General features: G+C 39.2%; 1 protein-coding gene across 4 annotated transcripts; it reads left to right on the plus strand.

Moving 5' to 3' along the window:
• Nucleotides 1-282: 282 nt before the first annotated feature.
• Nucleotides 283-22,810, plus strand: sp3 (spermathreecae). Of its 4 annotated transcripts, XM_067763256.1 has the most exons (16): nt 283-297; nt 660-882; nt 13,344-13,572; nt 13,632-14,052; nt 14,116-14,237; nt 14,306-14,478; nt 15,147-15,339; nt 15,400-15,727; nt 15,796-15,866; nt 16,260-16,475; nt 16,775-17,011; nt 17,074-17,390; nt 17,878-18,008; nt 18,070-18,731; nt 19,310-19,484; nt 19,561-22,810. In XM_067763256.1, exons 2-16 carry the CDS (start codon nt 786-788, stop codon nt 19,687-19,689), a joined length of 3,501 nt encoding a protein of 1,166 aa, XP_067619357.1. In that variant the 5' UTR covers nt 283-297; nt 660-785; the 3' UTR covers nt 19,690-22,810. The 4 variants fall into 4 exon arrangements, with proteins under 4 accessions (XP_067619357.1, XP_067619355.1, XP_067619354.1 ...); XM_067763254.1 differs by lacking the exon at nt 16,260-16,475 and having other exon boundaries at nt 19,538-22,810; XM_067763253.1 differs by lacking the exon at nt 16,260-16,475.
• The last annotated feature ends 4,972 nt before the right edge of the window (nt 22,811-27,782 follow it).

Below are 27,782 nucleotides of genomic sequence, written 5' to 3' on the forward strand. Positions count from 1 at the left end.
GAGTGAATGCGTGGGAGATATATATAACTACATAATGTTAATTTCTAACTTGGAAATATATTTATATGTTGTACAAAGGAGATAGCCCGATTATCCTCTATGGTTAGTATAGTCAAAGAAATTGAAATTTTAATTTCAATTTCTTTGTATTTACATAGGCAATAATGTTATTTTAACAGAGCTCTAAGCAATAATGTTAAATTTTCTCGCACTGTGGCAGCACTGCGGTTTCGAACTGTTTTGTTTTTGTTATGACATTCCTCATTTTTTGGGTACGTTCGCACATTCGCACATTCGCCTGGATCATTGTTTACTATATAATTTGGCAGCTTAAGTAGAGGTTATGTTGCGAATAGAGTGGAAGGCAGTGGACTAGGCAGTCGTATGTCATATAATGAAGGAATGGTGTTCGGAGATTTTTCAAAGTTAAAAAAAAAAAATGATAAAAGCTTTAATATAAATAAAACTATTGTTTTAATAACAACAAAAACGCCATATATATTCTGTATACATAAATTTGTAAGGATTATCTCACTTTAAAATTTGAATTAAATAATCTAAAGTTTTGTTTTGAAACTGAGTCGAGAACTGTGCGTGTGAATGTGCGAATTTTCACCGATCAGCTGTTAGTTGCGCTACTTGGTAAAATTTACAATGGCCTGGATTATTTTGCTTCGGTGTGTTTTCTACGGAAAATGCATGAAATAAAACTTTTAGGTGGATAAAAGTGAATATAAATTATAAATAAATTGCAAAAAGTGTAGTGTAGGTTTAATGCTGTGAAAATGGAAGTCTTTCAGACGGATAACTATTACATTTTCGTGAAACGCGAGAAGAGTCTGTGGTGGCATCGCAAGACTTCCGAATTTGCAGTCAAAACGGGTAATGCATGAAAGGTTCCGGACCAAATATATATTTAAAAATTACATTTAATTATTATGCATTCAATTTACTCAATTTTCTTGATGCATAGGTTGATTTTATAGGCGTTTTATTACATGATTGCGTATTATTGAAGTTTTTTTCATTGAAAGTAATGTACATACACTAATACAATTGCTTCCCTTTCCCTCTGTGTACGCACCTTTCATTGACACCAACATTATTAACGTGAATTATCTAGATTCGGCTTAATATTTGTGGGCTTTTCGTTTATTTTTTAATAGAAAGATTGGCTGCAGTGGAACCACACACTTTTCTTGGTATTTATTACTGTACAAACGTTTGTCATATCATAATATGAGGTGCTACATTAGTAGCAATGTTTTCATGTGTTTGTTGTTCATTTTGCTGGGTATTGTATGTACTGGACTTCATTCAAACATTCAAACAAACGGCAAATTCATGGTGTATTGGTTTCGCAATTACTTGGTGCATGCATGTATGCATGTAGATTTGTTTGCGCGTACTAATATATTGGTGATGATCAGCTACGTCAGCTACCGAGTTTATTCGCCTTTAGCTGATTTATTTAACCTGCGATCATATAACATAACGCTCGGGGAAACAACGCCAGCGGGCACTGCACCGTTTTTAAAAAAATTCAATTTTAGTTTTGCGAGCCTCCATTGAAAAATCTCAAATTTGACTTCTGCGCGACACCCCTTAACCGACTCTAATGTGATAATTTTGGTCTAGGTATTTTCGCCTGAGAGATGAAATAGAAAAAAAATCGTGTATTTGATTTATAAGGATCACCGGGAGTAAAGGAGTTTAGTTTCCGCAACCAAATTGCCAACCTCACCTACGCGAGGTGAATTCTTTTACACGTATGCATTTTTTATACACATATTTAGCAGGCGATGCCCTGGGTTTTCATTTAACCAGGGGTGTTGCAGGATGGCCTAGAAGGTTCAATAAGGACATATTGAATCGTTCCCGAGATGGTCCGGTTAGTTCCTTAATGGTGCGGATCTATATCCGGCAAAGGATAACTTTCGGGAAATGTCTTTTACAACAACAACATAATGACCACCCTAATGTGCATATGTACATATATCCATAGACACTAGGGCGGGTCGATTTAAAAATCGCTCATTGCTCTGTGAAAATCGTATTCTAGGGATCAAAGACTGGAACATCATGCTTGGGTATATGACTCATTGGGTTTTCGATAGTTGTTGATGTAGTTGCTTCATCTTGCGGTGTAGAGGATGGTGGATTCATTGTAAACTTTTTGATTTGGAATGGTCACTTTACTTATTATTTTTTTTTGAAATATTTTTTTATCTGAAATTAGCACTTCACACTTTGAGTTCTTCACAACGACTTAATGCATTCACAAAAACTGTTGCGTTATATATGGTCTACGAGACGAGGTGTGTCTTGTGGTGGCTTAAAAAAAACAACACAAGCAATTTTACGATCTGCAATTGTGTCACAGTGATGCCTTCATTTTTTAAAACGGTTGAATAAAAAACCCACACAACTATGTTTACGACATGCAAATGCATCACAGTGATGTCTTGGTTTTAAAAGGGTTGTAAAAACGCTAATTTCTAATAATTTTTTTTAATTTCTTTTCTATTACTAAGTTAAATTCATTTTTAGCACACTTTTATTAGCTTGGCCTGTATGTAACGGAATCTTTGAGCTTAATTTTCACCGGTTTCTAGAAGTCTGATTAATTTGAAACTTTGCATACGTATCAAGGACCGATGGCAATGCATTAATGTGATGGTGTGGAGACATAATGTCAACAGCCATAAGGTCAATTGGCCTTATTACCACTTTGAATGGCCAAAGGTTTGATTGAAACTTTGCACACGCATCAAGGCTCGATGACAATGCATTAATGTGATAGTGCGGTGACATAAGGTCAACGGCCGTAAGGTCAATTGGCCTTATCATCACTTTGAATGGCGATAAGTTTGATTGGAACTTTGCACACCTATCAACTTTGCACACCTATCAAGGCTCGATGACAATGCATTAATGTGATGATGACATAAGGTCAATGGCCTTAAGGTCAATTGGCCTTGTTACCACATAGCCATTACTATTTAATACCATGCAATTATTTCTTTTTCTTGAAATGGATGTGTGTTTATATGGTCATTAGAGCGTATCGAAAAAAAAGGAACTACGCAGAGCTGGGTAAATTCAATTCTATTACATTACACATTACCTTCCTCAGTAATTGAAAAAAGTACTCAATTCCTTTCTTCCACAGCAAGCGAATTGATTACATATCAATTCCCTAAAAAAAAAAATACCAAAAGTCATTTCGTTTTTTGAGGCTCAAGTACAAAAAATGTTTTGTTTGTAATTGAAAAAAAAAAAATATTTTGCTCAAATGTAATTTCTGCTCCAGTACTTTCGAAAGGAATTGCAAATGTAATTGAAAAGTTTCCAATTACATTACAAGGAATGGAAAAAGTAGTTCCATATGCCAAAATCTAATTAAGCCTTCTTAAAAAATCCTTGTGCAATTTCTGGATGGCTGCATCAAATATACAAAGAGCTCTTCCGTTGCTTATGATATACTTTTCGACTTAAAATAAAGAATATTGTGGTTTTTGTTGTTGTATTAACAGTGAGAATATTGTGGTAGAATGTAAATACATATTTTAGCACAAATTTGTACAAATAAGTGTTCTTTCTTAAAAGAACGAATTTCCTTTAACTATTTTGATGCATTCCCTTTAATTTAACTAGTAAAAAAACTCCTATGAAATGGCAAAGAAATCTCCCTCTCCCTCACATTCATAATACCTACTTTTCTCCCATAACCGGTTTCCTCTTTTTCGAACATTGTTCAGAATAGGAGGAAAGGGAGAAGTGAAAAAACTCACATGGAATTTTTATTTAGAATACGAAGAATGGGAGAAGGAAAAAAACTCGCACGGAATTTTCGTTTAGAATTGGGCTGTTTGTGTTGATGAAATTGTAAATTTTTCGCATGAATTACCTGGCTTTATATGGGAAAAGGGTTTGGAAGTATGCTTCTAATATCCCCCACTAAGGTAGGCACCTTGTCGTTTGTGTGAGTGCTTAACCGAACACCATAGCACCCGACTATGAGGCGCAGCGGTTTAGGACTTATATCTACGCCATTTCGCCTCATAGGAGGGTGGCGGTATGCCGGTGACCAAGAACTGCCAGCCCCCTAATTCGCGGCGTTATTCGGACCGTGCCTATTGGACGATTTGCAGCCAGGGGATAAATTCGAACATAGCCTTCCCGATACCGGACCACTTGCGAAGTTTTGATGGCATTGAGGGCATTACCACAAGGGACGCTGCGGTGGAGGACGGTTCTTTCCCCGTACAAAATAGTGAACCGCTGAGCCCGCCCTGTCGGGCAGGTGGTCATACGACAAAGATGAACGACTCATTATCTAATTCTAATAAGGACGGTGATAATGGGAGGACTGAGTCGCAAGCCAAAAACGCATTAAGCGATGTGTCGGACCCGGGGAACGAGAGTAGTGCTGATTTAATGAACCCGTGTTGGAAAAGCGAACAACTGAAAACAGGGTAAAAGAGTGGAGAAGGGTACTGAGCAGAGGAAATAAGAGAGCCCTGTCGCATTACCGATCAGCACTAAAAATTGTCCAACGCCTGGGAGTAGTGGTCGGCTCAATAGAAGCGGAGATCGAGCGCTTGGAATGGGCTCATGATGCGGTAGAAGTAGGTCGAAGGCAGTTCAAAAGGTTTGCTGCGAGAAACTCTCGGCACCGCAACCGTTACGAGTAGGAAGAAGTGTTGAATGGCAGAAAGAAGAGGCAACGTTCGGCGGAAGGCGAAAAGTCTGCTTTTAAGGGTCTGAAAGGACCCAGTCCCACAGCCGCGAGGCAGGGCAGCCGCATGGACAAGATAAGTAGGCCTAAAGCTGTAGGACAGGTGGCCCCAATAGCGAGATAGCAACTACCTCGAAAGCTGCAAGTCAGAAGAAGGACATCAAAAGTGGCGAAGTGCCAACTAGTGAAGTAGGAGATAAGCCAAAGGGAGAAAAAACTAGGACTCCGGCTTTTCCCGAGAAGATGAATTATGTGGCAAGGTAGTCACTGACTTTGGCGCTGGTTGCTCGTAGGAATCCTTTCCGACAGATGACTACTGAAAGGTGGAGATCTGTAGAAAGGGAGCTTATTTACTTAATGCCTAAGATGATACGGGAACAACCACGCATTGCTGCGCATGGCTTCCGCAAAATACATAACACTACCAGCACTGTCAAAAGCTTTTGACACTGTCAACCACGGTACTATACTCCAAGTTATAGAAGATTCGCCATTTCCCTTTGTATAAAAAGATAAACTGCAAATTATCTTAACCTAGCCGGCCAAACCCACGGTTACTGTTTTGCGACGAAGAATGTTGGACGTTCACGTCGATGGTGTTGCGCTTCCGATTGTCAGCCATTAAAATATCTTAGGAGTAATATTCGATCACACTCTCACCTTCAAGACGTACGCCATCGAAGTTGTATCTAAAGTACAAATCCGCAACAAAATCCTCAAGTCGCTTGCCAGTAGTACTTGGGGAAAAGATGAAGATACGTTGCTAGCCACGTACAAAGCAATTGGGCGGCCACTCAATAGCAAATCTAAACTAAGATGATACAATCTTACCATAACCTTCCTCATATATGGCGAGAAGAAATGAATTGCAAGTCATTGAAGGCAGTGCTTGTGTTTTAAAAACGTTTTCTTATGGTCCAAAAAGTTACTATGGCCTCATAAAATCACCGCTTGAATCGCAAAAATATTTTTTACACTAAGAATTTTTCAATTGATGTATATTGGAACGATTTTCCGTCATCCCTTGTCAAATTTGTCTCAAAACCAAATTTGACAAGGGATGACGGAAAATCAATTGCTTTTGCAATTCGTTTGAGGAATGGGAAATTCGAAAGTACTTTTTCCATTCCTTGTAATGTAATTGGACAATTTCCAATTACATTTGCAATTTCTTTCGAAAGTATTTGGGCAGAAAATACATTTGAACAAAGTATTTTTTTTTTTTCTCAATTACAAACAAAAAAATTTGTGTACTTGAGCCTCAAAAAGCGAAATTACTTTTGGTATTTTTTTTTTTTTTTGAGGAATTGAAATGTGATCAATTCCTTTGCTGTGGAGGAAAGGAATTGATTACTTTCCTCAAGTACATGTAATGGGGAATCGACGGGTAGTCATTACTACCCAGCTCTGGCACTACGCAATCTGGCTCAATTTCTATCTGGATATGGTAACAGGTTCAACTTTCACCTATCCAGATCTAATCTATGTCCCATATGTAATGTGTCCCCGGGCAACCACAACCATATATCGCCTTTTTTCCAACCTACAACCTGAATAGATGTGGAACGTGGTCATATCAAATCGTTCCCGAGATAGTCGTGCTTATGCCTTATTTGTGCTTGTTACCGGAAAGAACCGGATATATTTCCGACAATCGACCAGTAACATCGATAACACTAGCCAAAACCTTCGGGGAGTGTCTTTACCGCTACATGAACAACAACCACATTATTTGCAGTTATCAAAACTTCCTCCGATAGAGCACATAATATGTTATTATGACTTGCTTACTTAATTGGTCTTTAACCGTTTAAATGATTTTGGCCGGCTAACAAGTCGCGCCCGTCGCTTCTTCGTTGGGTATATTTTGTAGTTGCATATCCTTCAAACACTGTTAGATTTTTTTCAGACGAATGCTTTAAAGTTGAGTTTTTGTGTTATTTCAAAAAATGCGTAGCCTAAAGTACTTTGTGTTTGTAATCACGCACATTCCACTAAAGAGCATGTATTCTTGCTCCTTGATTCCACTTACCTCTCTTGCAATGTGCTGTCATATGAGGCACTTGACCATGACTCTTGTCACTTGACCATGACTCTTGTCACTTGACCATGACTCTTGTCACTTGACCATGACTCTTGTCACTTGAGTCGTTCGTATAAAATCCTTTGTTTTTGTTTAAACGGTTTTTGCAAAGTTCAACTTTAATTTATTTGTAGTTTTTGTTTATACAAAGATTTATGTGTTTGGAAATGCGCCAATAGTAAAAAATTATAAGATATATATGTGGGAGCCTTAAAGTAATTAAGACATTTTACAACACTGTATGTCATAAAGCGACTGCAGGCGGACAACGGACTAACAGCAGAAACATGAATAAATAAGATAAAATGCAAACAAGCAACAAAGGGATAACGGAACTTTTAAAATAGCGAATAGACAAATTTCAAAGTCATAGTTTGCGCTTGAGGACAGTTCATATGAAGTTGAGTAGTGAATCGGACGCGCCACGGCAAGTAAAAATAACTTCTTTTTTGTATATGCCAAAGCATAAGTGCAAAGTAAAAATGTTTAACTAAATAAATAAATTTGAACTAAAACATGTGTAAATGTGAACTAAACGTGTCTATGTAACTTAAAATAGTAGCGTACAACGCAAAACAATACGAACTTGAAATGTTAATTGTAAAACCGAAATAAACGAAATACAAACAACTTGACGTAATTTTAAAGAAAAGAGCGTGTTAATCCTTTTTGAACCCCACAAATGGTGTCAGAAGTGCGAAATTTTTTTTAATAAAAACTTATTTCATGCGCCGTCCGATTATTTGTGCTAAAGCCGTTAAGCCACACACGTACATACAAAAAAAAAAAAAGCTTGTCACAGATCGTTGTGAAAAATTCAGTGCTAGAAATGCAGCAATATCTGCATAAAACTGTACCAAAAATTCATATCGGGTTTAATTGAAGTCATACGATAGAACAGTTATACATTGGGGTGCCTATATGCAAAACCCTATCGTTGAAAAGCCGTTATGCTCATCGCTCATATTTTGGGTGAAAAAGAAATAATAAATTTTGTCGCTTTGCGGCGTCCGTTTAATGAACAACGGAACACGAACCTTGAAGTGTTGCTATACTGTGCTGGCGAACAAGTTGAGTAGCCAAGCAGTAAAACTTAAATGTTGTTGTTGTGGGCGACTAAGTAAAAGCCCCACCGTTGATGTGTTACTGTACTGTTGTTGGTGAACAAGTCGAGTAGCCAAGCAGTAAAACTTAAATGTTGTTGTTGTGGGCGACTAAGTAAAAGCCCAACCGTTGATGTGTTACTGTACTGACATGGGCGAATAAGTCGAAGTAACCCAGCAGTAAATCTACGATTCCGATAAGTGATAATATTTGGCGAACCTATGTTGCAGTTGATGGAAGAAACTTTACACCTACTAAGTTGCAGTTGTTGATACGAGCCGATGCCGCACTTACAAATGAGAAAGCTGAACACTGTCGAGACAAACTAACGATAAGTATAAGTTTATATACTAACTCGATTGTATTGTAGAATTGCTATTAGTACTAATTTTTGCAAAAAATAAGAATATCCATTTCAATACATTATAACAAGGTAGATACAAAAAAAAAAGTTATAAAGCTTACCGTGGCACAATGGATAGAGATGAAATATTAGGGTTGACCGTAAGTAATTTGAAAAGCAAACTCACTGAACTAGGGCTTTCCACAAGTGGTCGTAAGGTAGTCCTTCAAGACAGACTTATGGAGCATTATGGAATTGAGCTTAGCGATGACGAAGACGAAGTCTTCGAGAATGCTTCCTCTGTACACTCCGTTGCCGTTGGGGTGCGTGAAACAACTAGAACACCCTTCACACTTCGTGACATCGAAGATTCTTTGTCTTGTTTTTCAGGTTCAGGCCAAGCATCAATAGAAAAGTGGTTAGAAATTTTTGAGGAGAATGCTGCAGCAGTGCAGTGGAATGAATTGCAAAAATTTATTTATGCAAAGCAATTGCTAAAAGGTGGTGCTAAGATGTTTGTTCAGTGCCAAAAAGGTATAAAAGACTGGGACTCTTTGAAAAAATCGTTAAAAGAAGAATTTGGTTCAGCAGTATCTGCGAATGAAGTGCATCGTATGTTGCGCAATAGGCGAAAACAGTATAACGAAGATTACAAAGAGTACTTGTACAACCTCATGGAAATAGGGAAAATGATTGATTTAGATGATGTTAGCATAATCGAATATTTTATAGATGGCTTGCCAGATACGAGGTCCAACAAGGCAAATCTCTACCTGGCAAGAAACATAAACGAGTTAAAAGAACAAATAAGAGTTTACGAGAAAATCCGGGGAGGTAGCCGAGCAGCTGCAGTTAAATCAAGCGAACAATCTGGGAAGTTACCAAAACAAGCGCAACACCAACAAGATAAACGCTGTTTTCGGTGCGGTGAAACAAACCACATTTTGCGTAATTGTCCCCAGGCTACAGTCACTTGTTTTAAATGCGGTCAACTGGGTCATATAGCGTCGAATTGTAAAAACCCCAAAAAGGAGTCGAAGGCAGAATCGCTTAATGCAACCATGATGAGTACAAAAAGCAGAACCGTATCACGGGGCGGACTTATTTTTAAAGACATTAAAATTCGGAGCTTCGTACATTCAGCACTCATAGATACAGGATGTGATTTATGCTTGATTAGATATGACGTGTTGGCATCATTAGGCGAATTCGAGTTAACCAACGAAAAGCATCAACTATTCGGTATAGCCGATAGTGCCTTGATAACTTTAGGTGGGTTTAAGACCGAAGTAGAGTTTGATGACTCCGCAGTTGTTATTAACTTTCATGTTGTTCGCGAGAGAGATTCCAGATTCGGTGTTATTATTGGCAATGACGTTTTGAAATGGGTGGACATAGTAATAAAGAATGATGAAGTGCAATTTAGAAAACGGGGAACTGTGTCCGCGAGTTGTGAGCCAATAACAATAGAAAGAAGTAGTGCAGTTGCTGGTGGACAGTCAGCCGTTGATAACAAATTAGCTACGGACACTAAGTCAGTTGTTGGTAGAAAAGAAGAGACGTTCGAACTTTTTAATGAATTTGGAAATATATGCACGGCGGAAAGCCAAGAAAGAGAGAAAGAGTTAGATCTGGCGCACTTAGATGCACTCCAAGAGGCAAAAATTAGGTCTTTAGTTAAAAGTTATGTACCCGTGAGAAGTAAAATGTCGTGCTTGCTATTGGAGGATACATTAAGTCATCGGTTGAAGTTAGCTCAGATGGACGATGATTGGATTAAGGCAGTTAGGAAAGTACTAGAAACAGGTCCTTACGAAGATTATTACCTATACAATGACATTTTATTCAAAGATCCAGTTAAGACGTTAGTGGTTATCCCATCTCAGATGGAGGACGAAATTATACGAACCGCGCATGACCAGGGACATTTTTCTAACAAAAAAACTCAAGAAGCAATCGAGAAAAAGTATTACATGCCACAGTTGTCAAAGAAGGTAGCAAAGTTTGTTAGATCGTGCATGGAATGTATTGTCTCGGAAGCGAAGGCGGGGAAAAAAGAGGGATTTCTGACTCCGATCAATAAGGAGGACCAACCATTGGGTACTTATCATGTAGACCACTTAGGGCCAATGGAAACGACAAACAAGCAATACAATTACCTATTTGTTGTAATCGACGCGTTCTCAAAGTTCACATGGCTTTATCCGACGAAGAACACGGGCGCAGAATCGGTGATCAACATACTAAAAGGGCAGTCGTCAGTTTTCGGCAATCCGAAACGTATTATTTCTGACAGTGGTACCGCGTTTACGTCAAATTCCTTCAGGGAATATTGCGTAAGCGAAGATATACAACTTTTAAACATAGCCACAGGTGTCCCTAGAGGTAACGGTCAAGTCGAGAGGATTCATAGAGTTATTTTGCCAATGCTAACTAAACTCTGCGTCGACGATCCAAAGTCCTGGTACAAACATGTAGATAGAGTACAACGCGCTATAAATAATACTCCTCCCAGAACCACAAAATTCTCACCCTTTAGAATCCTAACGGGGTTAGAAATGAGGGTTGCGGATGTACCAGAACTTAGGGAAATGTTAGAAGAACTTAGAGTCGAAGAGATAGATAGTGAACGTTATGAAGTCCGACAGACGGCAAAAGAGAACATAGAGAAGATTCAAGAAGAAAACAAGAGAAATTTTAACGCTAAACGAAAACGGGAAATAGAGTATAAACTAGGCCAACTGGTAGCCATCAAGCGTACCCAGTTCGGCACAGGGTTAAAACTGAAACCAAAGTACTTAGGACCATATAGAGTTACCAAGAAATTGAATCACGGTAGATACGAAGTGGAGAAGGTAGGAGACCACGAGGGTCCAAGACGTAGTACAACGGTAGCGGAGTACATGAAGGCATTCGACCCATCGTTCGAGGCGAACTAAACTCAGGATGGCCGGATGTGGGAGCCTTAAAGTAATTAAGACATTTTACAACACTGTATGTCATAAAGCGACTGCAGGCGGACAACGGACTAACAGCAGAAACATGAATAAATAAGATAAAATGCAAACAAGCAACAAAGGGATAACGGAACTTTTAAAATAGCGAATAGACAAATTTCAAAGTCATAGTTTGCGCTTGAGGACAGTTCATATGAAGTTGAGTAGTGAATCGGACGCGCCACGGCAAGTAAAAATAACTTCTTTTTTGTATATGCCAAAGCATAAGTGCAAAGTAAAAATGTTTAACTAAATAAATAAATTTGAACTAAAACATGTGTAAATGTGAACTAAACGTGTCTATGTAACTTAAAATAGTAGCGTACAACGCAAAACAATACGAACTTGAAATGTTAATTGTAAAACCGAAATAAACGAAATACAAACAACTTGACGTAATTTTAAAGAAAAGAGCGTGTTAATCCTTTTTGAACCCCACATATATTTAAATGGCGTAGATGTGTGCCGTTGTTTATGTTGCGTACTCAGAAGTATAATTGTAATAAGGTTCGGTAATTCTGTGGGATTTCGGAACCGCATTTCAACAAAATAACTCCAAGGGTAGCTTGGCTAGAAATTCCTTGATCTCTGGTGGGCAGTATGTACCTTAGTTAATGCCATGAATTACGTTCAAAAGCCTGTATATCTCAGTAAGCCAGCGACACAGCCCTTGAAAGTTCATTCTTTCGCCAACTTTGATGCTCTTTGTATCATGTCAGGCAGAAGGCTCTCAGGAATGCCTCTTGCAATATTAACAATGTCGTTCGCGTACGCAGCGGATTCTTCTGCGAGCCTCATTGGAGTTCGTCCTCTACTAGACTTCTCCAGATGACTTTCGGCAATACAATGTAGATCGTTTATCTTTATTATGATAGGTCGCTGAAACTCTCTTCTCTCAAATCGTAACATTTTGTGGAGCATCTTTCACCGGCTCGTCGATAAATTTGAGTGCTTGCATTGTTCTACTCAATAAATACTTACACATTGCGCATATACTATATAGATATAATTGAAAAGTGCCCACAAAATCGTTATGACCATTTCATGTCTGCCATTATTCACTACCCTATTTTATAGTTATGCTTGTTCATGCTGCTCGTCTTCCTCACGACACTTGCCTTTAAGTGTACTTAAGTAAGCGAGTACTACGTGCTTATATACATTGACTAACATTGCAGCTTTTGTTGTCCTTGATCCTATTTGTGAAAGTTACCAGCATAAAAGTTGCCTAAGTCTTTATGGCGCTTAATGGCGTTTTTATTTTTATGACTATTTGTTTATTTCACTTCAGTTGGTTTAAAAAATCGGATAATAGATAAGAGAAGGGTGGTTCGGCAGATGAAAATTACTGTCAAAAGCACTATAATCGTATGTATGTATGTTGTGTTTACGATTCGTGATCGAAATCAATTTTTTAAAATATAATAGCTCTGAAATCGTGAATCGAATGAATGACATATGTATGTTAACTAGTGACCATACATACTTTCTTATCCAGCGGGTTAGGGGGCTTAGAATATACCCGCGGCAGGTATGCTTGTCGTAAAAGGCGACTAAAATACCAAATGGATTTAAGGGGTTGTATATCGCAACCCTTTCAAGGTGTTGCCAGCGCAAAATAAAGCTTATCCACCCCAATTGTCAACCTCACCTACACGTGGCGAATCCAGATACTTTCACAGCCGAGGCTCTGGCGACCCCAAGTTCCTCATGAATCTAGAGGAGGGCGGCATGGCTTTGAAACTTTCACGTGGTTGTTGTTGTTGTAGCAGTGGTCACGTGGTCATACTAAATCGTTCCCGAGATGGTCATGATGCTTGTTACCAGAACGTGCCGGATCTGCATCCGACAAAGGACCATCAACATTGATAACACTCCCTAAGAGCTTCGGGGGTGTCCTTATCACTACAAAAACAACAACCATACATACTTATTAGATCCATAATTTATCATATTTTTTATAAATATGTAGTTTCATATTTCATATTTATGTTTTGAGTGAAATTACTGATGGGGTAACACGATAATAATTAAATAATTAAGTACTTTAATAATTTTTATCTAACTTATTTGCAGGCTGGGATCTTTCCTCTGTAGATGACATCGAATGCATTGGTATTACACATGGCATTATTGGCGTAATTAGTTTGCCAAATGTCTATGAACCTCATTTGGTGATAGTTAAAGAGGCTACGCCCGTTGGTGTACTTTACGCACCGAATTTAGTTTATAAAATAAAATCGATTTGCATTCTAAGCGCCGATGAACCCGACACATTATTGACATCTTGTACTAGGCACTCAAGGTTAGTAGATATAAGAAATTTTTAAAGAGACAATATATGAATAATTTGCTTTTATTTAGAAGCGCCAACAGTACTCCCACTCATTCGCCCTCCCATACTCTGTCCGCTGCGGCCAATAGCAGCAACACCCCAGCGGTCACCAAAACGAAACTGTTTGAAGGTGCTCAATTGATGAATAAAACTTGGGGTGCTGTGAAAACTGCTGGCAACACTATCAAAAATACCACGCAGCAAGCTGCAACTTTGGCCTCCAATCAAATGAAATCATCTGTGGGTATAGGCGATCCATTGCGCATCGTGAAACGTATCACAGAAGAACTTCATAAAATATTCGATGATACGGACAGCTTTTACTTTAGTTTTGACAGCGACATTACCAACAATTTGCAACGGCAAAATGCGGCGGCCGAGCAAAAACAGCAATACGATGATCGTTTCTTTTGGAATATGCATATGATTGCAGATATTTTGAAGTTCAATGTAAGCATGCAATTTATGTTAAACGCAACGTAGTAAATGTAGTAATCACACATATACTTGTAGGATAAAACATGGATATTGCCGATTATTCAAGGATTCGTGCAAGTTGAACCTTGCGTCATTGGTAATGAATGTTTTACTTTGGCGGTGGTGTCACGCAGGTCACGATATCGTGCAGGCACGCGGTATGTATTGTAGTATACTTATTTTCGATTTAAATTGAGTACCTAAATAAAATTTTAACTGTTTACAGATATAAGCGACGTGGCGTGGATGAGCAAGGTAACTGCGCCAATTATGTGGAGACCGAGCAAATACTATCTTTTCGTCATCATAATTTGTCGTTTACGCAAGTGCGTGGTTCAGTGCCGATTTACTGGAGTCAGCCTGGTTACAAATACAGACCACCACCACGCCTAGATAGAGGTAACTTTTAATTACATTCTTACAGTTGTTGTTGTTGTTGTAGCGATAAGGTTGCTCCCCAAAGGCTTTGAGGAGTGTTATCGATGTGATGATCCTTTGCCGGATACAGATCTGGTACGCTCCGGTAACACAGCACCATTAAGGTGCTAGGCCGACCACCTCGGGAACGATTTATATGGCCACATTAAACCTTCAGGCTATCCGTCCCTCCCCACCCCCAAGCTGTGGATGCCAAATTATTCTCTAGCTGGTTTGTTGAAGAACATAGACTATCCCTGTATTCCTGAATATCTCTGAATTATTTTGTCTTGGTTCTAGGGATTATTTTGAAATTGCTTTCGATACTATCTCCAAATCATTTCGACACTGCTTATTGAATCATTTTAGGGCTGCATTGAGATTATTTCTTACCTTTCCCCGATCATTAGAGATTGGTTGGTATCTGGCTCATATACTTAGATTGAGAGATCCAAGCAGTGTTTAGAAAGGGGCAAGACACTACTCATAAATATTTAAATTTTTCTTCAATACAGTAGCGGATCAATGCTAGCTAAATCACAACTTTAATAACAATTTACTTTTTTTCCTTGGTTTTTTTTCCTTCTATATTTTTTTTCTTCAATGCGCATGTTGCTAAAAAACTATATATTTGAGTATTATCTTTGTAGGTGAGCAAGAAACACAGGAGGCATTCGAAATGCATTTTACCAAAGAAATGTCAATTTACGGTGGTGTTTGTATTGTCAACTTAGTCGAACAAAGCGGCAAAGAAAAATTGATTGGTGATACGTACGCAAAGCATGTGATAAAATACAATAATGATCGTTTAGTTTATGTAACCTTTGACTTCCACGATTACTGGTACGTACCAACTTATGATGGCCTTTTAAAATTGATTTTAATTCATTGTTATTGTAACAGTCGTGGTATGCATTTCGAAAATGTATCAGCACTTGTTGAGGCACTCGCTCCAGAAGCAGGCGCTATGGGTTTTCATTGGCGCGACCAACGGGGGGTTATTTGCAATCAAAAATCAGTATTTCGCATAAATTGTATGGACTGTTTGGACCGCACAAATGTCGTAGAGACAGCAATAGGCAAAGCTGTGCTAGAATCACAGTTAGTTAAGTTAGGCTTATCGCCGCCATATACACCTATACCGGAACAATTGAAATCGCCATTCATGATATTGTGGGCGAATAATGGTGATATAATTAGTCGACAATATGCGGGCACAAATGCACTGAAGGTTTGCTACAGATGTTTTTATAATTAAATATTAGAATGCATGAAATTATAATTTTGTTCGTTTTTTAGGGTGATTATACGCGCACAGGCGAGCGAAAGATAAGCGGCATGATGAAGGACGGTATGAACTCAGCGAATCGGTTAGTTGTGTTTTGTTTTACGATTATTACGTAGCGCATAGTTACTATTTTTAATTATTTTTGTAAATGGTTTGCTCGTATATATAATTAAATATAAGTAATTAGTTACTTTAATTGTCCCCGCAACGTAATTTGTAATATGAGGCCGTATTTATTTAACCTAATCACCATGACAATCACAAGTTTTTCTCTGTTTTCAGTATCTGTTTTCCTACTTAAAGTGCATGCAATATCAATACTTTTTTCTATTCTTCTTTTAACTAAGTTATTTTTTTACAGTACGTTTCTTTTAAAAACAGTTTTCTTCCACAACTAAAACAAATTAACGTTACACAAAGCAAACATACAAAACGTTGTACCTTAACAAATCCTTTAAACATTCATTCTTCTTAGTTTCTTCATACAACATTTTGCTGATTCCTTCCGGCAATGCATAATTGATTTAATGCAGGGAAAGTTGGTCGAGGCCAATCAATTAAAAGAAGATGAGGTTATCGCAACAATACTGCACATTCTCTGCCCATCTACACCGGCGCCGATACGCGGTTACTATCATGCCGGTGTGCTCGGTCCGGAATTACATTTTCTGGAAAATATCGCTAACGCAAGGTGCGCCGCACCCACTAAGCACCAAATGAAGTTGAAAACTCGTTATTTAGTTAACTTTGTTGCTCCTTTTGTTTCCGTTATATTCCTACTATCATTTCAAAACGTATTTTGATTTTAATTTAAATTTTGTTTAAACGCTTTTCCTCTTTTAATTTTTATTTCATTTAGTAACTTTAGTTTCAAAGCACAGTCTCGCCATTTTATTGCATGTATATTTTTAAATTTTCTGTTTTATTCTCATAAATTTACTCACTTCACACTTATGATTGCTTTTTTTTACTTTTGTATATAAATTTCAGTTATTATCTCGCGCGTTTTAAAGATTCTTATCGTCAAGCCACCATCGATTTAATGCTCGGCAATCAAGTCAGTGCTGAGTCGCTGAACGCATTGGGAGGCCAAGCTGCACCTGATGAAACTGATGCCATGGAAGGTGCAGAACAGGCTAAATTGCTTGTGGAAGATTGCCGCCGTTTACTACTCGGCACATCGCAATACCCAGTCGGTTCGTGGGGGCTTATCGATGCAGATCCAACGTACGTATAACATTATAAAAATTTTATATAAAATAAATATTTGGCATTGCTTTAATTTTTAGTACTGGTGATCTTAATGAAACCGAGGTGGATACTGTGTTATTGCTCACAGACGATTGTTACATTGTTGCTGAATATGACTCACATTTGGATAAGATAGTGCGTTTCGAAAAGGTTCAGCTGCAAAATATTACATTGATTGAGCTGGGCATGTATCAGCAAACGAAATTGTTTCAAGGCTCCGCACCAGCATTACTCTGTCTGCGACTCAACTATGTCGTTGATGGTGTTGATGGCTATTTTCATATGTTCCGCTCGGCTAATATACGATTCTTCAATAATATGGTTTATGTGATCAAGACACAAGAAGAAGTCATGGGTGAGCTAATTTTATTTACAAGCTTTCGTATATAAATATTTAGCAGTGAGAGAAAAAACAAATTCAGAAGGGAAAGCTTAAGTGACTTTAACTTTCTTTGCAATAGGGCGTAAACAGAGCTTTTTCGCTTCGGGTGTGCTACTTTTAAGAATTTTTGTGCCGATTCCGAACGGCTTCTGTTCTGATATTTCTACTAAGAAGCTTCTCATGGCAGAAACACACTCGGATATAGTACCTACCACTGCCCGGGGCCGACTATGATACTGAATTTTTTTTTAGATTTCCGAAAACATTTTGTGTGCATTCTGTAATTAAAAGCTTCTGCAGAAACTTTAAACTAAAACGACACAAATTGGAAGAGGAGTTCGACCTTAACCTCTTCGGAGATATATCGCGCCAAGTTATATAAAAAAATATATATAGATATAAATATATGCTTTCTAGTTTTTTTTAATAATCTCGTGTTTTAACCTTCAACTATTTTTAGAATCCCTCATGAGCATTGTTGAAATGTTCCGCATAGCACTGGACAATCTAGGCAAAAGCGATGTGCGATACATTACTGGTGGCGTTTTACAGCGGCGCAAGAGTAGAAATCCAATGTTAGAAGTGCCAAAGGTATTAGCAAATAAAGACGAACACTCATCTTTTTTTATTAACTCAATTTTAATCAACGCAGGGTATGCCGCGTAATCTCTCAGAATCTCAACTTGTACAAATAAGCTCCAAAGCAATATCGAATGTGGCAGGTCAATTTTCCAAATTAGGGCAGTCTTTAAATCCCAATAAAAATAAGAATTCCACTACAAACACAAATGCACAAAAACAAACAAATGAAACAGCCAAAATCAATCCGCAAGTTATGCGTCAATCACAAACGTCGATTGAGCATGCGGTCGAAGCTGAGAAGGCTTTGTTTACATTGGGACGTGATAAACGCAATTCGCATAGCAGCACCGATACCGACGAGAACGATAGCAGTATTTATGAACCTGACCTCGATTTTGGTGTAGTAGGAACAGTCGTTGGATCCAATGCGTCTGCTGGAAACTCAGGGTTTAATGAAAACGATTTCTTGCCCTCAGTTGGCATTGTGATGGGACATACACAGGAAGGTGAATCGCCAGCATCCGATGATAATATGGATCACTTAGTGCAAAAGGATAGTATGGTTAAAAATAGTGAAGATGTCTTAGCTATATCAATATCATCTGTGATGGATCATGTGACAATGCCCACTGGATTGCTGGAGAATGCACCACCTTTACGACCAATTACACCAAATCCACAAATTTATGTGCATGGTGATATGGAAGGACAGGATGCTGTTCAACCTACCAGGTCGGTATTTTATTGTTGAAGAGCATGAGCATTTGAACATTGTTGGTGGCTAGATGGATGTTATGATTTCAGATATATGGAAATGCTATATATGTTTTGGATGTAGTAGTAATCTTGCCATTAGTAATAAGAAGCACTCATTTGTTAGCCACACCGAAAGTTCAATTTTATTAACTTTCGAAAAATGTATGTATATTCAAATTATTATTACACATATACATATATCGATGTGCATATTGCTGTACAATCGTGCATTGCTCAACTGACTTTTATACATACATACATAGATATATTTCATATGAAATTATACATATAATTATACATATTATAAAAAAACGGACGACACTCAAACTTAATATAAAATTTATAAATATTTCTGGCATGTATTGTACACAATGGCTTTAATAATTTTATTAAGCAATGTAGTAATGTGCCTTTCGATTATAAATATAGTTATTTTTATTATTACATCAATATTTTGTTAATATTGCTAGACTATAAAAGCAATTCATAGAAAAATACGCGAAAAATAAAGGCTAGAATTTGAAATATGCACTCATTTGATTTTATATAAACAGTGAAGCAGCTATACAACCCAACTCACCGCTAGGTAGCGCGCCAAGCGAATCAATTAAACTGAAACAATTGGCAAGTCCCCTATCGCGTACAATGGTTGTTAGTCCTTTGTCGAAATTGGCAAAGGGCATGCAAAATATAGGCGTGAATTTGGATCCACGTAAGATCGGAACGAAGGTTGGTGTTGGCACACGCATAGATTAACAAACGTGTTATATAAGTTAATTAAGTATCTTTATTACTTATTTTTTAGACCGGAGTTTTGTCACCGACCAGCGCTTCTACAGATAAAACTCCACCATCAGAACGTATAAACAATCGTGCGCAACTGGAGGAGTTATGGTTGGAGCATCATTGCAAAACTAAGCTTGTAGCATTATAAAGGGAACTATTGTAGTTGTTGAAAATATTTAAGGGAATATTCATGTAGAAATTATAAGTAGTGCAAAAAAACTAATCTCCCACAATAATTTCAAATAATTACGCTGTCGAAGTGAGCAGTTGTGCTGATATACGGAAAATATGTTTTAGGAATTTTTTAATGTCTTTTATTACCGTTTTATAGAAGCAAACTAAGCGACATTCTTAAAAGCGTTGCTAGCATTGGCATTATACAATTGTTTATTAAGCCATACGCATTATTATTTTAAAACTATAAAATTGTATTAAAATTCAAAATTTTATGTCAAATAGTACTTATTATTAAGATAAATATCTAACTTTTAGAAAGCAAAAGTTTTATTGCTCCGACTTGCGAGTATGTGCGCATTCCACAGTAAAGTATGCGCAGTGCTTCCCATACTATAGCTTATGCAAATGTCTAGTTTATGAACAAAAGAGTTTTTTTTTGTGCAGGGCTGTGTAAACTAATTTAGAAAATCACTAAATTAACTATAGCTTGTTTATCATCTTAAATCTAATAAAGAATTAAATTTGTAAAAGTAGAAATCTAGAGTCACAGTTCGGCTACCGGTTCGAAAATGGTTTACCACGATCGAGAAATTGTTTGAATAGTCTATTTTTATATTTTTTTGTAAAGAACCCTATCTTAAAATTTATCAGTTGTGAATGCTCTTCTCAATTCCTTCCAAAACTCGACTTTATGGCGCAAAGTGAATGTTATATCAGTTGACATAAAACAGTTTTGAAAAAAAAAGGCGGTTAATATAGGACATTCTTCAACCGAATATTCATATTGTGTAAATAATGTAAAAGTATATTTGGATGGCAATCGATTTAATTTATTTTCAATACGACGTTTTGCGTCTTTTCCAAAAACTATACAGGATATATCTTAAGTTAGCTGCAGTTCTTAAAACATATATGGTTGACAGTATATCTTAAGTTAGCTGCAGTTCTTAAAGCATATATGGTTGACAGCGGTTGAACGTACTGGCTGTGGCAAGGTTACATTTAGGCCTACCCTGTTTGGCACGACTTAGGTAAAGCAGTGTTTACAATAGGCACATTTTCAAAGGCTTCTTCAGATAGATCGTTCTTTTATCGAATTCAAAAAGGGGGTAAGTTTGCTCAAACTTTTAGTAAGTTGAGTTTAAAACATCCTGTTTGGTTATCTATTGACGGCAGCCTTTTTATGGAGGTAGTTTGTTTGGCTACCACATCGAAAAACTTCTCGAAAATAAACCAAAAGCATCCCGGAACAATTTCCCAAACAGATCCGGATGTCGTACCTCCATAATAATCCTATATAACCCTGAAATGGCCCCTAAATAAACCTGAGATAACTCCATTATGATCCCGGAAATAATTCTAAAATGACTCGCAGATTCTCCTTAAATGATCCCTGGCTAGTTAGCGAAACTCGAAATTATTGAATTAGAATATAGATGCTCCCGAAAAAAAGTGAAATGATTCGAAGAAGTTACCGAAATGATGGGCAGGCGTTTTAAATGATGCTAAGATGGTCGGGAGGCATTCTAAATGATGCTAAAACGGTCGCGAAACAGCCCTGAAATTATTATTTGGCTCGTTAACAAAAATTAATGGGAGAGGGGCATGAGTTATCTTTCTTAAAACAAAAAGAAAAAAATGTCAGTAGATCCTTCCGGACTCTAAGCAATTTGTGTACCAAATTTCATTCAGATCTGTTCAGCCATTTAAGTCAGTTTTGTTCCTTTGAAGTCTAGATGCAGGCTAATGGGAAATGATGTTCGCAAAGCATTATCCGTTATCATTCTGAAATAAAGGATGCTTAAATTTAAAAAAATGTTGGAAGTGCATTGCAAAGAATTCCAATAAACGATGTATAATATTTTAGAAGCGCTTTAATTAAATTGTAATGTTTTCATATATAAGAGATTATTGCTGAAAGGGGCATATATATAAAGATATACACATACATAACCACAAATAATAATTAAAAACTTGTAGATAACACAGGCCGACAAAATTTAACCAACATTCAGACCCAGAAACCAGATTATATATTTCCGAAGGTTTATGATGCGCTGAATCCAAATCTGGCCTCAGATATCCTAACCTAAAAGTGCAAAAACACCGTTTTTGCCTATATTTGAGGTTATGTAGCCTTGCAGATGTTTTCTTTCACCAAAATTAAAGGATGGCATCTTTAAATACAAATCTTCTTTCAAATGGCGTTGAGTTTACTCAAATATCATTTTTTTTTTCGCTGAGATATCGCATTATGAAATTTTCCTACACCTGAAAATCGTTTGAGATAACGTATAAATGATATAGTCGATTACTAATTTTCTTGCTTTGAGTCTTATTTTTCTTAAAATTTTGTCCCACACCATAAGTGTACTAACTCACTACACCCCTACACTATCTAACCCTCAGGTACCGAGTCACATAGCCCTAACCCTTAGAAACCACCCCTATCATACCGCAAGCATGCTAACCCACTTAACCCTGGGGACGGCGTTTACCTGCATATTTTTTTGCAAGAAAATTAGTAATCGACTATATCATATCTATGTTATCTCAATCGATTTTCAGGTATGGGAAAATTTAGAAACATGAAAATTTCATAATGCGATATCTCAGCGAAAAAAATGATATTCGAGCAAACTCAACGCCATTTGAAAGAAGAAGACTTGCATTTAAAGATGCCATCCTTTAATTTTGGTGAAAGAAAACATCTGCAAGGCTACATAACCTCAAATATGGGCAAAAACGGTGTTTTTGCACTTTTAGGTTAGGATATCTCGAAAACCAGAACAATTCTGAGGCCAGATTTGGATTCAGCGCGTCATAAACCTTGGAAAATATATAGTCCGGTTTCTGGGTCTGAGATGCTGTCGGCCTGTGTAATTGTAGTTGTTAGTACTGCATAATTTACTTCTTGAGCTGAGCAATTATGAAACCGACACACTGTGCTTATGATATTTGTAATTAAGTATTAAATAATTTTATTACACAAACAACAAATTATGTAAATTCATACAAAAAGAAAACTGCAATATTTTTACACTCGACTACAAAAACCTTGTCGCTTACAACGTATATTACACATTTATATATAACTAGCCTTTACCCGCGGCCCCGTCCGCAAGGAGAAAATGAAATATTTGGGCTATTCACGTTAGCCTGCTTATAAAGTTATCTGTTTAAAATTTTTTTTCTGTCTAATGCATTTTATTTTTGTAATTGAGTAAAAAAAAGAACTTTATGAGCTGATAACCTGATAGAATCCCAAAATGATAACGAAATTATCCAGAAAAAGCCACGAAATGACCCCGACGCTATCGCGGACGGATCCCGAAAACCATCCAGAAACGCCCCGGAAGTGTTTCCAAAAGTTCCCGAAGTAGTCCCAAAAAAACCCGAAATGACAACGACACGATTCTAGACTTATCCAGATAACCACACAGAAATGATGCCTGAAGGGTACCAAATTGATCCCGAAATAGTCCCGAAAAAGTTCCGAAATTACCCTGACGGGCTCCCGGACGGATCTCAGAAACCATCCAGAAAATATCCAGGAAGGGTCCCTAAATTATCCCGACTAACTCCAGAAAAAGTTCCGAAATGGCTCCGAGGGGATCCACGATGGATCGCGAAAACCATACAGAAATGATTCCGGAAGGATTCCAAAATGATCCCGAAATAGTCCGGAATTGACCCAGATGGGATCCCGCACAGATCCAGAAATGATCCCGGAAGGGTGCAAAAACTATCCCGGAAAAGTAACAAAAAATTCCGAAATGGCTCCTACGGCATCCCAGACGGATCCAGAAATGATCTCGGAAGGGTCCCCAAATGATCCCAAAATGGTCCCGAAATGACCCTGATGGATCCGGCAAACCATCAAGAAATTATGCCAAAAGGGTCCCAAAATGATCCCGAAATAATACAGAAAAAGTCACGAAACGACCCCTAGAGGATCCCCAAATGATCCCGTATTAGCCCCGAAAAGGTCCCGAAATAACACCGACGGGATCCCGGACAAATCCCGAAAACCATCCAGAAATGATGCCGGAAGGAATCCCAAATGATTCCATAAAAGTCCCGCATTGATTCCGACTGGATCCCGAACGGATACCGAAAATCATCCAGAAGTGACGCCGGAAAGGTCCTCAAATGATCACCTAATAGTCCCGAAATGACCCTTAAGGGGTCATGGACGGATCCCATAAACCATCCAGAAATGATCCTGATATATTCCCGAAGAAGTCCCGAAATGACCGGACGAATCCTGAAAACCAATCTTAAATGATGCCGAAAAAGTCCCGAAATTACCCTGATGGGACCCGGAAAGGATCCCGAAAACTAACCAGAAATGATGCCGGAAAGGTCCTCAAATGATCTCCCAATAGTTCCGAAAAGACCCTGACGGGATCCCGAACGGATCCCGACAACTATCCAGAAATGATACCGAAAGGGCCCGCAAATGATCCCGTATTAGTCGAGAAAAAGTCCCGAAATGACCCCGACGGGATGCCGGACGAATCCCAAAAACCAACCAGAAATGATTTTGGAAGGGACCCCAATGATCCCGAAAAAGTCCCGCAATTATTCCGACGGGAATCTGAACGGATACTGAAAACCATCCAGAAGTGATGCCGGAACGGTCCTCAAATGCTCACCTAATAGTCCCAAAATGACCCTGAGGGCATCCCGGACAAATCCCGAAATCCATCCAGAAATGATCTTGGGAAGGTCCCAAAATGATCCCAAAATAGTCTCGGAAAAGTCCAGAAATTACCCTGACGGGTTCCTGGACGAATCCTGAAATGATTCCGAAAAAGCCCCGAAATGACCCTGACGGGATCCCGAAAGGATTCCAAAAACTATCCAGAAATGATGCCGGAAAGGTCCTCAAATGATCCCCTAATAGTTCCGAAATGACCGTGACGGGATCCCGAACGGATCCCGACAACTATCCAGAAATTATGCCGAAAGGGTCCGCAAATGATCCCGTATTAGTCGAGAAAAAGTCCCGAAATGACCCCGACGAGATCCCGGACGAATCCCAAAAACCATCCAGAAATGATGCCGGTAGGTATCCCAAATGATCCCGAAATAATCCCGAAATGACCTCGTCGGCATCCCGGACGGATACCGAAAATTATCCAGAAATGATGCCGGAAAGGTCCACAAATGATCCCCTAATAGTCCCGAAATTACCCTGATGGGATCCCGGATGGATCCCGAAAACCATCCAGAAATGATGCCGGAAGAGCCCCCAAATGATCCCGAAAAAGTCCCCAAATGACCCCGACGATATCCCGGACGGATCCCGAAAACCATTCAGAAATGATGCCGGAAGAGCCCCCAAATGATCCCGAAAAAGTCACCAAATGACCCCGACGAGATCCCGCACGGATCCCGAAAACCATCCAGAAATGATGCCGGAAGAGCCCCAAATGATCCCGAAAAAGTCCCCAAATGACCCCGACATACTCCAGAAAAGGTACCGAAATGGCTCTGAGGGAATCAACGACGGATCGCGAAAACCATACAGAAATGATTCCGGAAGGATCCCAAAATGATCCCGAAATAGTCCGGAAATGACCCAGATGGGATCCCGCACAGATCCAGAAATGATCCCGGAAGGGTCCAAAAAATATCCCGGAAAAGTAACAAAAAATCCCGAAATGGCTCCTACGGCATCCCGGACGGATCCAGAAATGATCTCGGAAGGGTCCCCAAATGATCCCAAAATGGTCCCGAAATGACCCTGATGGATCCGGCAAACCATCAAGAAATTATGCCGGAAGGGTCCCCAAATGATCCCGAAATAAAACAGAAAAAGTCACGAAACGACCCCTAGAGGATCCCCAAATGATCCCGTATTAGCCCCAAAAAAGTCCCAAAATGTCCCTGACGGGATCCCGAAAGGATTCCGAAAACGATACAGAAATGATGCAGGAAAGGTCCTCAAATGATCCCCTAATAGTCCCGAAATGACCGTGACGGGATCCCGACAACTATCCAGAAATGATGCCGAAGCCACGAAATGACCCCGACGCTATCGCGGACGGATCCCGAAAACCATCCAGAAACGCCCCGGAAGTGTTTCCAAAAGTTCCCGAAGTAGTCCCAAAAAAACCCGAAATGACAACGACACGATTCTAGACTTATCCAGATAACCACACAGAAATGATGCCTGAAGGGTACCAAATTGATCCCGAAATAGTCCCGAAAAAGTTCCGAAATTACCCTGACGGGCTCCCGGACGGATCTCAGAAACCATACAGAAAATATCCAGGAAGGGTCCCTAAATTATCCCGACTAACTCCAGAAAAAGTTCCGAAATGGCTCCGAGGGGATCCACGATGGATCGCGAAAACCATACAGAAATGATTCCGGAAGGATTCCAAAATGATCCCGAAATAGTCCGGAATTGACCCAGATGGGATCCCGCACAGATCCAGAAATGATCCCGGAAGGGTGCAAAAACTATCCCGGAAAAGTAACAAAAAATCCCGAAATGGCTCCTACGGCATCCCAGACGGATCCAGAAATGATCTCGGAAGGGTCCCCAAATGATCCCAAAATGGTCCCGAAATGACCCTGATGGATCCGGCAAACCATCAAGAAATTATGCAAAAAGGGTCCCAAAATGATCCCGAAATAATACAGAAAAAGTCACGAAACGACCCCTAGAGGATCCCCAAATGATCCCGTATTAGCCCCGAAAAGGTCCCGAAATAACCCCGACGGGATCCCGGACAAATCCCGAAAACCATCCAGAAATGATGCCGGAAGGAATCCCAAATGATTCCATAAAAGTCCCGCATTGATTCCGACGGGATCCCGAACGGATACCGAAAATCATCCAGAAGTGACGCCGGAAAGGTCCTCAAATGATCACCTAATAGTCCCGAAATGACCCTTAAGGGGTCATGGACGGATCCCATAAACCATCCAGAAATGATCCCGATATATTCCCGAAGAAGTCCCGAAATGACCCTGACGGGATCTCGAACGCACCCCTAAATGACCCTGACGGGATCCCGGACAGATCCCGAAATCCATCCAGAAATGATCTTGGGAGGGACCCCAAATGATCCCGAAAAAGTCCCGCAATGATTCCGAGGGGACCCTGATCGGATACCGATAACCATCCAGAAGTGATGCCGGAAAGGTCCTCAAATGATCACCTAATACCAAAATGACCCTGACGGCATCCCGGACTGATCCCAAAATCCATCCAGAAATGATCTTGGGAAGGTCCCAAAATTATCCCGAAATAGTCTCGGAAAAGTTCAGAAATTACCCTGACGGGTTCCCGGACGAATCCTGAAAGCCATCTCTAAATGATCCCGAAAAAGTCCCGAAATGACCCTGACTGGACCCCGAAAGGATCCCGAAAACTATTCAGAAAGGTTGCCGGAAATGTCCTCAAATGATCACCTAATAGTTCCGAAAAGACCCTGACGGGATCCCGAACGGATCCCGACAACTATCTAGAAATGATGCCGAAAGGGCCCGCAAATGATCCCGTATTAGTCGAGAAAAAGTCCCGAAATGAACCCGACGGGATGCCGGACGAATACCAAAAACCAGCCAGAAATGATGCCGGAAGGGACGCCAAATGATCCCGAAAAAGTCCCGCAATAATTCCGACGGGATCCTGAGCGGATACCGAAAACCATCCAGAAGTGATGCCGAAAAGGTCCTCAAATGATCACCTAATAGTCCCAAAATGACCCTGACGGCATCCCGGACAGATCCCGAAATCCATCCAGAAATGATCTTGGGAGGGTCCCAAAATTATCCCGAAATAGTCTGGGAGAAGTCCAGAAATTACCCTGACGGATACCGGACGAATCCTGAAAACCAATCTTAAATGATGCCGAAAAAGTCCCGAAATGACCCTGATGGGACCCGGAAAGGATCCCGAAAACTAAACAGAAATGATGCCGGAAAGGTCCTCAAATGATCTCCCAATAGTTCCGAAAAGACCCTGACGGGATCCCGAACGGATCCCGACAACTATCCAGAAATGATACCGAAAGGGCCCGCAAATGATCCCGTATTAGTCGA

The sequence above is a fragment of the Eurosta solidaginis genome, chromosome 1, assembly GCF_040869045.1.
Source record: "Eurosta solidaginis isolate ZX-2024a chromosome 1, ASM4086904v1, whole genome shotgun sequence".
NCBI lineage: Eukaryota > Metazoa > Arthropoda > Insecta > Diptera > Tephritidae > Eurosta > Eurosta solidaginis.

Coding starts and splice junctions, on each gene's coding strand:
- sp3 (XM_067763256.1), top strand. CDS start 786: ATGGAAGTCTTTCAGACGGATAACTATTACATTTTCGTGAAACGCGAG. Junction 883..13,343: donor CGAATTTGCAGTCAAAACGG/GTAATGCATGAA, acceptor ACTTATTTGCAG/GCTGGGATCTTTCCTCTGTA. Junction 15,340..15,399: donor TTTGACTTCCACGATTACTG/GTACGTACCAAC, acceptor TTATTGTAACAG/TCGTGGTATGCATTTCGAAA.